Source organism: Hemitrygon akajei, chromosome 9 (assembly GCF_048418815.1).
Source record: "Hemitrygon akajei chromosome 9, sHemAka1.3, whole genome shotgun sequence".
Lineage (NCBI taxonomy): Eukaryota > Metazoa > Chordata > Chondrichthyes > Myliobatiformes > Dasyatidae > Hemitrygon > Hemitrygon akajei.
This window is the reverse complement of record NC_133132.1, coordinates 47,369,765-47,387,325: the sequence shown is the minus strand read 5'-3', so window position 1 is coordinate 47,387,325 and position 17,561 is coordinate 47,369,765. Positions and strand designations below refer to the sequence as shown.

Sequence of the window (17,561 nt, the reverse complement as noted above, 5' to 3'; positions counted from 1 at the left end):
ACTCCACTCTTCCATTTATTCCCTGTGACCTGTTCTTTCTCATAATCCCACCAACTACCCATCCCTCACCCAAATTCTCTTGCTACCCATCCATGTAAGGGGCAATTTAACAGCAACCAATTATCCTTAGTTTGGGACAGGGAAGAGCTCAGAGCATTGGGAGGAAACCCACATGGTCACTGGGAGAACCTGCACATGAGACAGCAGCCAGAATTGACCACTGGTCACTGCAGCTGCATACTGGCAACTCTCATAACTGCACCACTATCACTTGGCTAATACTGCTATGGTGCTTCTGCATAATGATAAATTCATTTGTCTCCATATTGAATTCAACCTATAGTTGTCTGGAAGACAAATACAAATCGGCTTTTTAGATGAAGCATCTAATTTCCATTCAAGGTTTGTTTTGCAAATATATTTTGACTAATAATACAAAGAGGGATAGGAATATCCACTTGAGAAGGTCAAAAGGAGGCTACAAAGGGATACAGATAGGGAGCAATATGCAAAACTGCCTGACCTGACGTGAAAAATAAATAAAACACATGATCTGACTGATGAGAGATTGTAAAGTTCTGAGATAGAAAAATAGGTGCAGGAGTAGGCCATTCGGCCTTTCGAGCCTGCACCACCATTCAGTATGATCATGGCTGATCATCCAACTCAGAACCCTGTACCTGCTTTCTCTCCATACCCACTGATCCCTTTAGCCACAAGGGCCATATCTAACTTCCTCTTAAATATAGCCAATGAACCGGCCTCAACTGTTTCCTGTGGCAGAGAATTCCACAGATTCACCACTCTCTGTGTGAAGAAGTTTTTCCTCATCTCGGTCCTAAAAGGTTTCCCCTTTATCCTTAAACTGTGACCCCTCGTTCTGGACTTGCCCAACATTGGAAACAATCTTCCTGCATCTAGCCTGTCTAATCCCTTTAGAATTTTATACATTTCAATAAGATCCCCCCTCACTCTTCTAAATTCCAGTGAGTATAAGCCTAGTCAATCCAGTCTTTCTTCATATGAAAGTCCTGCCATCCCAGGAATCAATCTGGTGAACCTTCTCTGTACTCCCTCTATGGCAAGAATGTCTTTCCTCAGATTAGGGGACCAAAACTGCACACAATATTCTAGGTGCAGTCTCACCAAGGCCTTGTACAACTGCAGTAGAACCTCCCTGCTCCTGTACTCAAATCCTTTTGCTATGAATGCCAACATACCATTTGCCTTTTTCACCGCCTGCTGTACCTGCATGCCCACCTTCAATGACTGGTGTACAATGACACCCAGGTCTCGCTGCATCTCCCCTTTTCCTAATCGGCCACCGTTCAGATAATAATCTGTTTTCCTGTTCTTGCAACCAAAGTGGATAACCTCACACTTATCCATATTAAATTGCATCTGCCATGAATTTGCCCACTCACCTAACCTATCCAAGTCACCCTGCATCCTCTTAGCATCCTCCTCACAGCTAACACCGCCACCCAGCTTCGTGTCATCCGCAAACTTGGAGATGCTGCATTTAATTCCCTCGTCTAAATCATTAATACATATTGTAAACAACTGGGGTCCCAGCACTGAGCCTTGCAGTACCCCACTAGTCACTGCCTGCCATTCTGAAAAGGTCCTGTTTACTCCCACTCTTTTCTTCCTGTCTGCCAACCAATTCTCTATCCACATCAATACCATACCCCCAATACCGTGTGCTTTAAGTTTGCACACTAACCTCCTGTGTGGGACCTTGTCAAAAGCCTTTTGAAAATCTAAATATACCACATCCACTGGCTCTCCCCTATCCACTCTACTAGTTACATCTTCAAAAAATTCTATAAGATTCGTCAGACATGATTTTCCTTTCACAAATCCATGCTGACTTTGTCCGATGATTTCACCTCTTTCCAAATGTGCTGTTATCACATCTTTGATAACCGACTCTAGCATTTTCCCCACCACCGATGTCAGACTAACCGGTCTATAATTCCCCGGTTTTTCTCTCCCTCTTTTTTTAAAAAGTGGGGTTACATTAACCACCCTCTAATCCTCAGGAACTAATCCAGAATCTAAGGAGTTTTGAAAAATTATCACTAATGCATCCACTATTTCTTGGGCTACTTCCTTAAGCACTCTGGGATGCAGACCATCTGGCCCTGGGGATTTATCTGCCTTTAATCCCTTCAATTTACCTAACACCACTTCCCTACTAACATGTATTTCCCTCAGTTCCTCCATCTCACTAGACCCTCGGTCCCTTACTATTTCTGGAAGATTATTTATGTCCTCCTTAGTGAAGACAGAACCAAAGTAGTTATTCAATTGATCTGCCATGTCCTTGTTCCCTATGAACAATTCACCTGTTTCTGACTGTAAGGGACCTACATTTGTCTTGACCAATCTTTTTCTTTTCACATATCTATAAAAGCTTTTACAGTCAGTTTTTATGTTCCCTGCCAGCTTTCTCTCATAATCTTTTTTCCCTTTCCTAATTAAGCCCTTTGTCCTCCTCTGCTGGTCTCTGAATTTCTCCCAGTCCTCAGGTGTGCCGCTTTTTTTTTGCTAATTTATGTTTCTTCTTTGGACTTGATACTATCCCTAATTTCCCTTGTCAGCCACGGGTGCACTACCTTCCCTGGTTTATTCTTTTGCCAAACTGGGATGAACAATTGTTGTAGTTCATCCATGCGATCTTTAAATGCTTGCCATTGCATATCCACCGTCAACCCTTTAAGTATCATTTGCCAGTCTATCTTAGCTAATTCACGTCTCATACCTTCAAAGTTACCCTTCTTTAAGTTCAGAACCTTTGTTTCTGAATTAACTATGTCACTCTCCATCTTAATGAAGAATTCCACCATATTATGGTCAATCTTACCCAAGGGGCCTCACACGACAGGATTGCTAACTAACCCTTCCTCATTGCTCAATACCCAATCTAGAACGGCCTGCTTTCTAGTTGGTTCCTCGACATGTTGGTTCAGAAAATCATCCCACATACATTCCAAGAAATCCTCTTCCTCAGCACCCTTACCAATTTGGTTCACCCAATCTATATGTAGATTGAAGTCACCTATTATAACTACTGTTCCTTTATTGCACGCATTTCTAATTTCCTGTTTAATGCCATCCCCAACCTCACTACTACTGTTATAGGTGGCCTGTACACAACTCCCACCAGCTTTTTCTGCCCCTTAGTGTTATGCAGCTCTACCCATATTGATTCCACATCCTCCAGGCTAATGTCCTTCCTTTCTATTGCGTTAATCTCCTCTCTAACCAGCAATGCTACCCCACCTCCTTTTCTTTCCTGACTATCCCTCCTGAATATTGAATATCCCTGGATGTTGAGCTCCCATCCTTGGTCACCCTGGAGCCATGTCTCTGTGATCCCAACTATATCATATTCATTAATAACTATCTGCACATTCAATTCATCCACCTTGTTATGAATGCTCCTCGCATTGACACACAAAGCCTTCAGACTTATTTTTACAACACTCTTAGCCCTTATACAATTATGTCAAAAAGTGGCCCTTTTTGCTTTTTGCCCTGGATTTGCCTGCCTGCCACTTTTACTTTTCACCTTACTACTTTTTGCTTCTACCCTCATTTTACACCCCCTGTCTCTCTGCACTTGTTCCCATCCCCCTGCCACATTAGTTTAAATCTTCCTGAACAGCAGTAGCAAACGCTCCCCCTAGGACATTGGTTCCAGTCCAGTCCAGGTACAGACTGTCCTGTTTATACCGGTCTTACCTCCCCCCAGAACTGGTTCCAATGCCCCAGAAATTTGAATCCCTCCCCCTTGTATCATTTTTCAAGCCACGTATTCATCTGAAATATCCTCCTATTTCTACTCTGACTAGCACGTGGCACTGGTAGTAATCCAGAGATTATTACCTTTGTGGTCCTACTTTTTAGTTTATCTCCTAACTCCCTAAATTCACCTTGTAGGACCTCATCCCGTTTTTTACCTATATCGTTGGTACCTATGTGCACCACGACCACTGGCTGTTCACCCTCCCATTCCAGAATGTCCTGCAGCTGCTCAGAGACATCCTTGACCCTTGCACCAGGGAGGCAACATACCATCCTGGAGTCTCGTTTGCGGCAGCAGAAACGCCTATCTATTCCCCTTACAATCGAATCCCCTATCACTCTAGCTCTCCCACTCCTTTTCCTTCCCTCCTGTGCCGCAGAGCCACCCATGGTGCCATGAACTCAGCTGCTGCTGCCTTCCCCTGATGAGACATTTCCCCCAACAGTATCCAAAACAGTATATCTGTTTAGGAGGGAGATGACCCCAGGGGACTCCTGAACTACCTGCCTACTGCTACGCTGTCTAGTGGCCACCCCTTCCCTTTCTGCCTGTGTAGCCATTACCTGCGGTGTGGCCAACTCACTGAACGTGCTATTCACGACTTTCTCAGCATCGCGGATGCTCCAGTATGAATCCAATCGCAGCTCCAGACGCTCAATGCGGTCTGCCAGAAGCTGCAGTTGGACACACTTCCTGCACACATAGTCGTCAGGGACACTAGAAGTATCCCTGACTTCCCACATGCTGCAGGATGAACAAACCATGGGGCCGATCTCAGCTGCCATGACCTACCCAATACTTGCCTCAACTTTTGAAACTTTCTCCTTTTAAAGGAACTTACCCGGCCTTACCTCACTTGGAGTGAAGCTCGTCCTCAGCCTCTGCTCGCCGAAGCCTCTCGAGACAAAGCCTTTCTACTCTGTCTCCCTCTACTCTGTCGCCCACTACAACGTCACCCGCTCCGTCAAACTGCTCTCTCTAAATAGTCCCGCTGCCTCACGGTCCGACTTGCACGCGCTTGCGCAGTCGTACCCCCGTTAAACTGCCAAAGAAAATGACCTACTTCCACAAACTGTTCTCTTTAAATACTCCCGCTACCTCACAGTCCGACTTACACGCGCTTGCGCAGTCATACCCCCGTTAAACTGCCAAAGAAAATGTAGAAGAAAATGCCGAAGAGATGTAGATAGTCCTGGATGTGCTGCTGTATGATTCACTAAAGGTTTGCATGCAAGTGTAACAAGTAATTAGAACACCTAATAGAACTTTATCATTTAGTGCCAGGGAAAGTCACAAGATTATGCGTCAATCAGGTGAGTCTGACATATTGTGTGGAGATTTTGTCTCCTAAATTAAAGGATGTTGTTCAGAGATTTACTGCTTAGAATTTAATACTTGGAATGAACTTTTAATCTTGCACAGGAAGTCTGGAAAACCTTGTCTTGGATTTTCCCGAATTTTGAAGGAAGAGTAGGAACTTGATTGAAACATAAAAGATCAAAACAGAATTTGATAGGGTGGATATGAAGAGGATGCTTTCCCTTTGTAGGAGAATCTATAATTAGGGTATCATCGCTAATTAAAAAATGGGGTCACCCAGTTAAGGCAAAGATGAGATTTTTTTCCCCCTTGTTAAGGAATCATGAGTCTGTTGAATTGTCTTCCTCAAAGTGTGGTTGAAACAGAGACATCAAACATTTTTCAAACAGAGCTAGGCTGTTAAGAAGCAAGGGGATGAAAAGTTATGATAGATGAACAGACAAACAGATACAATCAGATTATCATGATCTTATTAAATGATGGACAAGCCTGAGTTGTCTTCTCCTGTTCCTAATTCATATGTGTGCATGTTACATGGCGACCGTATGACTACAAAGTGATATTAATATTTCACACAGACATATTTGCCATATGACATTGATTTGAGAAACAAGATTGTCTCTTTGGTGTTAAGTCTATGCCCTACCCCTTTGGATGTGTTGACTTAATTTTCAGCTATCAAGAGAAAGCATGTCAGTAGACTTCTGTATTTAACTGCAGTGAACATTCAACACATCAGGCATTTGGAAGTATTGAACCATATTTCTCGTGATTTGTACGTAGTGGAGAGATATTTCTGGTCATTAGTTCACCACACTTTCAAGGACAGTTAGAGATGAGCAATAAATGCTGGCCTTGCCATTGACACTCAATCACAATGCCTGAATCAATAAAGAACCATTTGATCTATTCTAATGACGATGACAATTGTGGGTTTGATTTCTCCTTCTTTCTTTGGGAAGATGGACTGTGCTCTTACACCACTTTTCATCAGACTAGCATGGGTTCCTTTCATTTCCAGGGCACTTCTAATGGTCTCCCATTAAAGATGCTGCAGGAGCTTGAAACTACTAAGGAATTTTGGATTGAATAAATTGTAAAAGATACTTTGTTTGTGAAAAGTAGGATTTTGAAACCTGATGTACATACCATAGGTCACATTTAGCATGTATACTATATCCCCTTTCTTCAGATCCTGATTCCTTACGATAATATTCATGGCCATTGTAACATTTGGTACCAGCACTAAATCCATTGGAGAACATCCTGAAATATAGCAAATACTTCTTATAAAATGCATACATTTATAGTAAATTGTCAAAATGGTCATGACACAGAAAAAGGAGAAGTATGTAATGGGAAGGGAGAATGCAAAATAAAACATTTCATACCTACAAACTCAGCTAATCGTTTCAAAATAAAGACCAAATGAGGAAGCAATTCTCTATCATAAAATCGCAGAGGTTGCCTTTCAATATATAGCTGCCATTTCTGTAACAAAATTTGAAATAATTAAATTCTTCAATCTTCTGAGTTCTCCAACAATTTAAAATGAAGAGTTAAAAACTATTACTTAGTGAATTGGATGGTAAGTGTACCAATTGTGTATGCTGCTTCACAAATAACATTGGAGCAATTAGCCTTCCATTTGATAGTTACTGATAAATAAAATTCGTAATAATAAACGTATTATCCACCTTAAAACTGAAACAATGCTTCCAAGATCTCTACCGTGTAACTGGGTGTGAAACCCCTTGAGGAGAGATGATATCGACAAAAGACTTATTGAACTTATGGCTATAATGAGCACCAACTATAGAGAGATAATATTGGTAGAGACTGGGGACTGTGTAACTGGAATTAGTTCTGTTAAATCATACCAAGGGATTTGGTGAGTTAAAATACTTTTACTGTTCCGAGAGTACAACTGTGCATGAAATATTTTCAGTAGTGTTGTAACTGAGAAGTATTTGGAAATGACAATGTGATATTGAGCTATTTTGAAGTAGAAAATAGGATGTGTACAAGAACTTATGGATTGTAATCCTGTTGTATCCTGTAGTGAATCGACTTTCCGTGGATAACCCATCATTTCATCCAACAAACCAAGAAACAAGATGGCGAATCACCCAAGATCAAAAAACCAGTGTGGGAACGGAATGCTTCAAGACATGAAGGATTTAACCTAGTTGGATGTATAATTTTATTTCTCATTCGAAGGATCTGAATTTGACTTTCTGGAAGAACTGATTATTTTTGCAAGGACTTTGAAAAGTGACTGAATGAGATTTACTTTGTTTAAAAGTTGTGATGTTGGAGAACTTGTCATGAAAGGAGTTCATAAATGTGACAGAACACGGGTGATAAACTGTCTGCCTACAGCGGCTACAGGTGGCATTGACACTGACTGTAAAGTGAGGCAGAGTTGCAGAAACTGAAGCTAACAAGCATCTATCTCTTAAAGCAGCTTTGTAGGGAATGTTGGGACTGACTGCTCTCTGATCTTAGAACTGAAGCTAACAGAAAAATATAGTTCACTCACTGAGCAAATGACATTTCTATACACCGAGGAAGACAAGCATGCTTCCAGAACCACACATGAAGCAGCATTTAGGAATCATTAAACAATGTGCTATTACACAGTCTCAGACTGCAGGTGCCTGCAAAGGAGATGATGTAGCACAGCTAACTTCAGTTATCTCTCAACTGATGAGGTTCAAAGTCAACCAGTTACACTAACTACAATTACTTTTAGAAGGTAAAAGCAAGCTCTAAGACAGCAGGTGATGTCAATAAAAGGAAAGGCAACACAAAAGATAAACAAGAGTCCACAATCACTGACAAACAGCCAAGTGTCAAGTCAAGACCTTGTACTGTTTTAAATGTGGCAAAGATGTTCTAGCGGCTATGAACCCAATCCTGCATTAGTAGCAGAAAAGAAAAGACAGCTCAAGGTGAGTGGGAGTCACATTATGGTACTCCTAAGACTCGTTTAAACTAGAAACCGTTCCTGTTGCGGGAGAAATGGGACTGATGTTGGCAAAGCATGTCCCAAAAGCTCCATGATTTTGTTCGGTGAAACAAAGTCTAGAAGACACTTGCTAACCTACCAAAGGATTAGTTGGTACGAAGTGCACTGTTCAAATAAGCCTAGCCAGTAGAAAATGCAATTGTTTATTAGATACAGTATGGAAGGTCACTACCATCTCTAAATCCTACTATGATCACAAATTGTCAGACCTAGCAGCTCAGTCTCTCATCAACTTGTTGGAAGTTGAGTGTACTAATGGACAAGTTGTCCCATATCTGTGATATGCAGAAGTCAATGTTACATTCCCAAAAGACTTTACAGGAGTGGATGTGGAAGTGCCCACCCTAGCACTGATTGTTCCAGATGTCTCTTTACGTTCACAGACTGTGGTGTTAGTTAGCCTGAATACCCTTGATGAACTGTATAAATGCAACTCCAAACTGAAAAGTAGCCAGAAATTCTCTCCCGAGTTTGGCTATAAGCAAGTGCTGAAAGATTTACAAATGTGACAAAGACAGACTACAGGGGAAACGTTGGGCTGCTGAGGGTACCTGGCAAGGAGCCTAGAAAAATTCCAGCTGTGCAGTCTCTAGTCTTGTGTGGATCAGTCACAGTCAGAACGCCACATCCTGACAAATGTGGTGTCGTGGAGCATCCATTTTCTTCTCCCTTGCCTGCAGGACTTACAGTAAAGATATGCCTGGTTACTTTGGAAAACAAGCAACATTGTCACTTACCTGTAGTGATTGCCTATATAACAGTGCATGATGTCATGATTCCTCCCAGGTGTGTTATAGCCGAACTAAATTCGGTACAAGCCATATTTCCTAAAGAATCTCCAAATAGAACTTCCAGTGAGTCTGAATCCACTCAAGCGTCAAGCCCAGAGTTCAACTTAAGTGATTCTCTTATCCCTGCTGAGTGGAAGACGAGATTTACCCAGAAATTACGAAGCATCCCTGAGGTTTTCTCACCTCATCACTTGGATTTTCAATGTACTAACATAGTGAAACATTGAATCAACCTTATTGATGAAACACCGTTCAAATACTGACCTTGACCTGTACAGCTGGAAGATAGAGAAGCTGTTCAGAAGCATCTCCAAGGACTGCTAAACATAGGAACGATCAGTCTGGATCTCCTTTTTCTTCTCCACTTGTGGTGAGAAAAAATAAAGGGGCTGTCCAGTTATGTACAGATTATCGAAAGTTAAACCAACAGCCAACTAATGATGCCTATGCACTCCCAAAGCTCAAAGAATTTTATGGCTTTGACCAATCCAAATGGTTTTCAGTCTTTGACCTAAAATCTGGTTACTACCAGACAGAAGTTGAAGAAGCCAACAAGCCTAAAACTGCCTTTGTGTGTGTCCTCTTGGATTCTATGAATACAATAGGGTGCCACACAAAATTACAAACACACCAAGCACATTTCAGCAACTTGTAGAGAAATGCATGGCTGAGGGAAGTCCTTGTCTTCATTGATGACATCATTGTGTTCTCTAAAGACTTGGGCAAGCATGAGGAAAGACTTATGAAAGTCCTGAATCAACTCAGCACGACTGGTGAGCCAAGCTGGTGATCTGCCAGTCTACAAGGTATGTCCTGAGAACCAGTCTGAGTCCATAGGGATCTATTGCTTCCTTGTGGATTTCTTCCTTCTGAAGAAGATGAACAACTTTCTTCAGTCCCCATTCACAAGTACAGAACTCGATGAGTACTAAGAATGAACAATTGGTTGAAGAGGAAGAAAATCCAGTTGACTCTGCTTTCGACAAGGATGAGGTTTATTACCTCAGACAAGACTTGACATTGTAAGTGATCCTTTGAGAAACCTGTGAACAGTTACACAGAAGAACTGTGGGCTCCAACCCAAGCCCAAACCAGCCACCTACAACCACTCCAGTTGCAGACCCAGCGCTGTAACCCCAAAGTGGATCCTGATGTAGAGGAATCCACTGTAGAAAGCAACTTACCTGTCAGTCCTGAAGACAACCCTGTGGAAGAAACAACAAATGAGGAAATGCGTAATCAGGTTATTCTGCCTGGTGAAGAAGTCTGGAAACTTCGTCAATCCCAAATTAGACAAGAAAAAAATGGCCATGCGATGAAGTGTTGACGAGAAAAGACAATGACAAATGAGAATTCTCACAGAGAAGAGCCTGAACTCAGGAGTTCTTCGATACACAGAGAAATATCTCGAACTCTAACATATCCAGAGCTAGGAAATCCTTCAGTGACAATAGCTCTGTCCCTTTTCCAAGGTCTGAGTTCAGCTGTTGTAGAGTCACATATATTAAACACCCCAAACACATTACAGTACAACCTGTAGCTGTATGCAAAGGGACTTGCATAAATTCAAAGGGGGGAGGGAAGCTGCCTGTGCAGTGTAACACCTGTTAGTGCTGGTGCGATCTTGTGAGACTGGTCACCACACTCTTTATGAGGAAAATCTAATTACATAGTACTATACTAGGTGCTAGTAGGCCATCAGAAGTTCTAGGTTTTGAAAGGAGGCAGTGAACAGAAAACACACACTCCTGGAGATAAGTTTTGTTTATAAAAAATTGCAATATATACAAAATATTTACATGAGTAAGAACAATTCAAAATTCTAACATTCTGTTCGAGGTTCCAAATCTCAGATATTGAATGAAAACCAAATTCCTTTTTAGTTAGAAGCAGTGAGATTCATTAGAATAACCTCTATTACTCCAATTTCTCTAACTAATTAGGTCTAGTGTTATCCCTATTTAAAGGTTTACAGACTAACATTTGCCTTTTTATTTATCCCTAGTTAGTTAGGAAACATCCAATTATACATCCAACCGTGTTAAATCCTCTACGGCTTGAAGCATTTCGTTCCCACGCAGGTTCTTAGATCTTGGGTGGCTTGTCATCTTTTTTCTTGGTTCATTGAATGAAATGATGGGTTATCCACAGAAGGTTGATTCACAATACTTACACAGAAAAAAACCGGACCTGTACACAACAGGATTACAATCCACAAGTTTTTATACACATTCTATTTTCTAGTTCAAAATAACTCAATATCACATTGTCATTTCCAAATATTTCTCAGTTACAACACTGCTGAAAATATTTCATGCACACATTATACACACAGAATAGTAAAAGTGTTTTAACTCACCAAATCCTTTGGTATGATTTAACAGAACTAATTCCAGTTACACAGTCCCCAGTCTGTATCAATATTATCTCTCTATAGTTGGTGCTCATTATAGCCATAAGTTCAATAAGTCTTTTGTCGATATCATCTCTCCTCGAGGGGTTTCACACTGAGAATTTCTGGTAAGCAGAGAAGAGATACTAACTACTAATTCCACTTTTAACAGTTTATATCTTTTGTCAGTTTCTATAGTTTGCTGTGTGTCTGTCGCCTGGCCATGCTGCATCAGCCATGCCTCGATCTCGCATAGCTATTTGTTTCAAGTTGTCTTTGCAATCCCGCAAGTCTCATTTTCATCCCTCATGGGTGAGCTTTCTAACATGACACCTTTGGGTTTAATTACCTGGTTTACACTATCACTTGAATAAACTTCGGAAAGTTTTGGTGGTAACATTACCTTAGGGTTGCTAACAATCATGTATTTGATTAGCACTTCACAAATTTGAAAGGAAAGATGCTCATTCTGTATGATACACGATGCTAAATTTTCCCGTAAATCCAAAAGAGGTCTTTGGCGACTGGAGCAAGAATTTAAAGGTTAGTCAGAACTCATTAAAAGAGTGACCAGCAAAATTATGACAGATTACCCTAATTACTAGGAAGAGAGTTAAGCAATCTGTGGTTGAAGACTCTGCTCCCTCTGCTATCTATTAGTCTCAAAGGCACAACTGGTGAGTCCACCATACCACCCCACATTAACACCCTGCCCACATCTTGGTAAATAAAAACAATCGGGTTGTGCTCTGGCAGGGATATTTGAGATCTTATTAACCCCTCCCTACTTCAATCTGAAGTTCCCACCTGCTTTAAGAAGACTATTATCATGCCGATACCTAGGAAAACTAGTAATGTGCCTTAATGACTACTGCCTGGTGGTTCTGACACCCACCAGCATGAAGTGCTTCAAGGGCTGATCATGGAATGCATTTAACTCCAGCCTCCCAGGCAACTTCCACCCACTCCAATTCTCCTAGCTCCAAAATATATTCACACCAAACACCATCTCCCTGGCCCTACACTCACCTCTGGAGCATCTAGATAGTAAGGACACCAACGTTAGATACTCTTTATTGATTATAGTTCAACCTTCCATGCTTTAAATTCCAAGCAAACTCATCTCCAAACTCCTAGGCCAAGGCCTCAGCATTTATTCTTGCAACAGGATCCTCGGCTCTCTGATCAACAGAACCACAGCCAGTAATGACAGGTAGCAACACCTCTGTCACAATCATCACTGTGCCCCAAAAAGCTGAGTCCTTAGCCCTTTGCTCTACTCCCAATAAACTCAAGACTGCATGGCCAGATTCTGCTCTAACTCCATCTACAAGTTTGTAGATGGCTTAAGCCATAGTGAGTTGAGTCTCAAATAACTATGAGCCAGAGTAGAGGAAAGAGGGGGAGTGGGGGAGGGAGAGAGAGAAAGGGGGAAGGGGGGAGGGAGAGAGAGAGAAAGGGGAAGAGTGGGAGGGGAGGGGGAGAGGGGGAAGAGGAGGAGAGGAGGGGACAGGGGAGTACAATGAAATTCCTTGCTCACAGAAAGTCAGAGTAAATACTATAGATGGTAATAATAATAACAAAATAAATGTAACACTGATTGCAAGTAGTGAATGGTATAAAGATTCTAGTGCAATGAGAAATAGTGCAAAAACAAATGCTAAAATGACAATAATGGAAGAACAAAGACAGGCAGAAAGAAGGATACAGGAACTTGGCACCACCAACATAAAGGGGGTGTGAAAGAGGTGATTGGCTCAGAAGTCTGTCAGCATTGGGGAACAAACTGCTCTCAAGTCTGGACTTGCGGTTTTACAATACCTACAGGCGTGAGATGATGAATGCTGGGAGAATGAGTATCCAGGATGAGAAGTCCCGGGACAAGGTTTATGCTTTCTTAATTAGAAGATGACTTAGCACTGAACTGAGGAAAAACATTCTTCACTTAGAGGCCAGTAATATTTTTGGGATTCTTTGCTCCAGAGAGTTGTATTGGCTCAGTCATCAGCTTCATACTGAACAGAGAGGATAGATTTCTGGATATTAAGGAAGTCAAAGGATGTGGGGATAATGCATGAAATTGTGCCAAGGTGAAAAGAGATAAACCACCAACTAATGAATAACAAGAGCACCTACACTCCTGCTTCTAAATTTTATGTCCTTATGCACAATATCCAAGCCAACATTACTCGTGTATCAAATGAGGTACCACCATTTGGGTGAGGTATTAAAACTTCATCAACCTTCTCGGAGGAACTCAGCAGGCCAGGCAGCTTGTATGAGAAAGAGAAAACAGTTGGTGTTTTGGGCCGAGACTCTTCCTCAGAACTTGGATTTCCAGCATCTACAGATTTTCTCGTCTTAACCTTCTTGGACATACGTTCTCAAGGCATTATTTCAAAGAAAAGCAGGGCATATCATCCTAGTGTTCTGCTCAATATTTAACACTCAACTATTATCTCAAACGGATTAGCAGACTACATTCATACTACTAGACGTGGGAGTTTACTGTACACAACATTATAATTGTGTAAGTTATTCAGAAGTATTTCAGTGGAACATTCTGTGGTCATTATGCAGAAAACAAGATGTTCTTTTCAGTACACTTCATAGCAATTATTGACAATTGGGTGGTTTGTTGTGTCACTTCAGACAGTATTAAGCTGGAAGGCTGACAGTATAAATTCCATCAAGTGATCAAGTCTGTGCTAGCTGTGTATGAGAAAGGAAAACTCATTTGAGATGCTGTCACCACACGACTATTGATGGAAGTTAGGTTGGCTGCGATTCAAACAGAAAAAAATCCTAGAAACATGAACGCAAAATGTAATGGCAATAAGCTGCTCACAGCTCTTGGAGGGAAAGTAGAATTTGTAGATGGTGTGGAAGTTTTGGAATGGAGAACTAACAACCCAACAGTATCAGGTCATTTCTGCAGCTTGTGTATCTGAGCAGAGAATAAGAGAGCACAGAAACAAAACCTTTGCCCGGCATCTCTGTGCTGACCATGCGGCAAATATAAGCTAATTTCCTCTACCTGCATGTGGTTTTCACCTCTCAATTCCCTGCCCAGTTCATGTGGTGTTTAAATTTCCTCTTAAATGTTGCTTTCCAGGTACCTGCCATTGTGTTAAAAAAAAAATCACCTTTAAACCCTTTCTCATCTTAAACCTATGCATCCCAGTATTTGATATTTCCAACCTGGGGAAAAAATAGACTATCTACAATGTCTGTGTTGCTCAGTTTTATATACAGTACTGTGCATAAGTCTTAGGAACATAGATACAAGTAGGGTGTCTAAGACTTTTGCATAGTACTGTAATAATTTTATGTATTGCATTGTACTGCTGCCGCAAAAAAAAACATGACATCTGTGAATGATGTTAAACCTGATTCTGATATGGGTCTCTGTTGTGGACTGAGAGTGGGAAGAGGGCAGGGAGAGGCGAATCATGGTTGGGAAAAGGGAAAGGGGAGGGAGTGGGAAGCACCAAAGAGACATGCTGTAATGATCAACAATGATCATTTGGAATCAAATGACCTCGCCTGGTGTCTCGGGGCTGGGTGTGCCTGCACCCACACCACCCCCTCCACCCTGACACTCCTTCTCCGCCACCTGTCCCACACCCTTCCCCTGGCGCTCCACCCTCACCATTCCCAACATCCTTTGCTCCCGCCAGATTTACAAACTTGCTCTCGGCTCCAGATTGACAAATTCAGTACTGCGCAAAGGTCTTAGCTATAAATATGTGCAGAGTACAGTACTTCGATCAGGTTGCCTCTCAGCCTCCAGTGCTCCGGTGTAAACAATCCGAGGTTTCCCAGCCCCTCCTCATAGCGAAGACATTCCAAAGCAGCCAACATTCTGGTGAACCTCTTCTGCACCGTCTCAAAAGGCTCCGAATCCTTTCTACAGCATTGTAAATATAACTGTACACAAAACTCCAACGTGACCGAATCAAATGTGCAACGTAACTTCCCTGCTTTTCGACTCAGTGACTCACCCCCTTCGCTCGTGTCCTCACTTTCAGGAAGCTTTGGACCTGTATCCCAAGTTTCCTCTGCACATCAGTGCTCCCACGGGGCTTGCCAGTTACTTCTTGCATTCAACCTCCCAAATTGCAAAAACTCACACCTTAGTGCACAGATAAGATGAATGGTGACTCTTATGAAAAAGACCTCAGCACATTTATCAAGAGGTAGATAGGGTCATAAAGAAAGCTTTTGGCACATTGGCCTTCATAAATCAAAGTATTGAGTACAGGAGATGGGATGTTATGCTGAAGTTGTATAAGATGTTGGTGAGGCATCATTTGGAGTATTGGGTGCAGTTTTGGTCACCTACTTTCAGTAAGGATGTAAATAATGTTGAGGGAGTACAGAGAAAATTTACAAAGATGTTGCCACGTCTGGAGGACCTGAGTTATAAAGAAAGATTGAACAGGTTAAGACTTTATTTCTTGGAACATAGAAGATTGAGGGGTGATTTGACAGAGGTATACAAAATTATGAGGAATACAGATAGGGTAAATGCAAGCAGGCTTTTTCCACTGAGGTTGGGTGGAGCTAAAACTAGAGGTCATGGGTTAAGGATGAAAGGTGAAAAGTTTAAGGGAAACACGAGGGGAAACTTCTTCACTCAGAGGGTTGTGAGAGTGTGGAATGAGCTGCCAGCACAAGAGCTGCATGCAATCTCAATTTCAATGTTTAGGAGAAGTTTGGATAGGTACATGGCTGGTGAGGTATGGAGGGCTATGGTGCTGGTGCAGGTCGATGGGAGTAAGCAGTTTAAATAGTTTGGCATGGACCAGATGGGCCAAAGGGCCTGTTTCTGTGCTGTACTTTTCTATGACTCTATAAGAGAGTGAACCCTCGCATGGCCTCAGGCCCTGATGGTGTTCCTGGTATGGCTGTGTTCAAGAATGCCTTCAGTCTCTCACTGTTGCAGTAGGAGATTCCCGTCTGCTTCAAAAGGGCGACAATCATACCAGTGCCCAAGAAAGAGTAGGGTGAGCAGCCTCAATGACTATTGCCCAGTGGCACTCACGTCTGTTGTGATGAAGTGCTTTGAGAGATTGATCATGGCTAGAATCAACTCCTGCCTAGGCAAGGACATGGACCTGCTACAATTATACACTTCTTATTGTAACTTGAAGTTTTTATTACTATGTATTGTGCTGCTGCTGCAAAACCACAAATTCCATGACGTATATTGGTGATATTAAAATCCATTCTTTTTCCTGAGTTGGAGGACAAACCACAACCAACAGCTCACTGGCGACATCTCCTCGCATGCTGATGAAACACTGGCAAGTAAATTCCCAAGATCGGAGAACAACTCAGCCCAATCATCAACCACCTGAGTTACACATCTTTCAAATTATTTCCAATCAATGTATGTATATAAGCTATCTTATGTATTAAAGACCATAAGACATAGGAGCAGAATTAGGCCATTCAGCCCATCAAGTCTGCTCCACCATTTCATCATGGCTGATCCTGGATCCCATTCAACCCCATACAGTACACCTGCCTTCCCACTATATCCTTTGATGCCCTGACCAATCAGGAAACAATATAAATTTATAATTTAATAAATTTATGTTTATAGTTTTTAAATTATTATCCTTTGTATTTTTTGCGCTGCATCGGATATGGTGCAACAATTATTTCATTCTCCTTTATACTTGTGTCCTCGATATGACATTAAACAATCCTAAATCTTGGCATGTTTCCCAAACTTCTTTATTATCCACAATGCTCCCTTTTTTATTTTGTTTGCAAAGTAACTAATCAGACCACAGTTCATTTATAAATAAAGCAGAGATCCCAACATTGATTACCCTTGTTAAGCATCACTGGTCAAAGATCTTTCTACAGAGAAACACCCCTCCAGCACTAGCCTCTCTATTCTATGACCAAGTGAATATTCTAGTCAATGTTGCTGGAAGCTCACCTGGGCAACATTCAGAGCCTCTTTCAAAGTACTGCCGAAAGCACCATGGTTAATAAACGTTGTCTCCTACATCAAAGTGAAATAGATCATTAAAAAAAAATCAGAGCAATTCACAAAGTACCATCCATGCCCCCAAACCCCACCTCCAACTCACAGTGGGGGAGATGGACGTTTCGTCCTTAGACCTGTGGTGTTTCTTTGTAAGTGCTATCTAAATTATAAACTTCCTGCCCCTCACCTCGTTTTTCAAATTATTT

General features: G+C 41.7%; 1 protein-coding gene across 2 annotated transcripts in view; it reads right to left on the bottom strand.

The window, feature by feature from the left end:
• Positions 1 to 17,561, bottom strand: part of LOC140733086 (uncharacterized) — a 139,094-nt gene that overhangs the window by 103,674 nt on the left and 17,859 nt on the right. For both annotated transcript variants that reach the window (XM_073055920.1, XM_073055919.1), the window contains exons 4-6: positions 17,305 to 17,370; positions 6,526 to 6,625; positions 6,284 to 6,400 (exon numbers count right to left, since the gene is read on the bottom strand). In XM_073055920.1, coding sequence (XP_072912021.1) covers positions 6,284 to 6,400; positions 6,526 to 6,625; positions 17,305 to 17,370 — 283 coding nt within the window. The remainder of the gene's footprint in view (positions 1 to 6,283; positions 6,401 to 6,525; positions 6,626 to 17,304; positions 17,371 to 17,561) is intronic.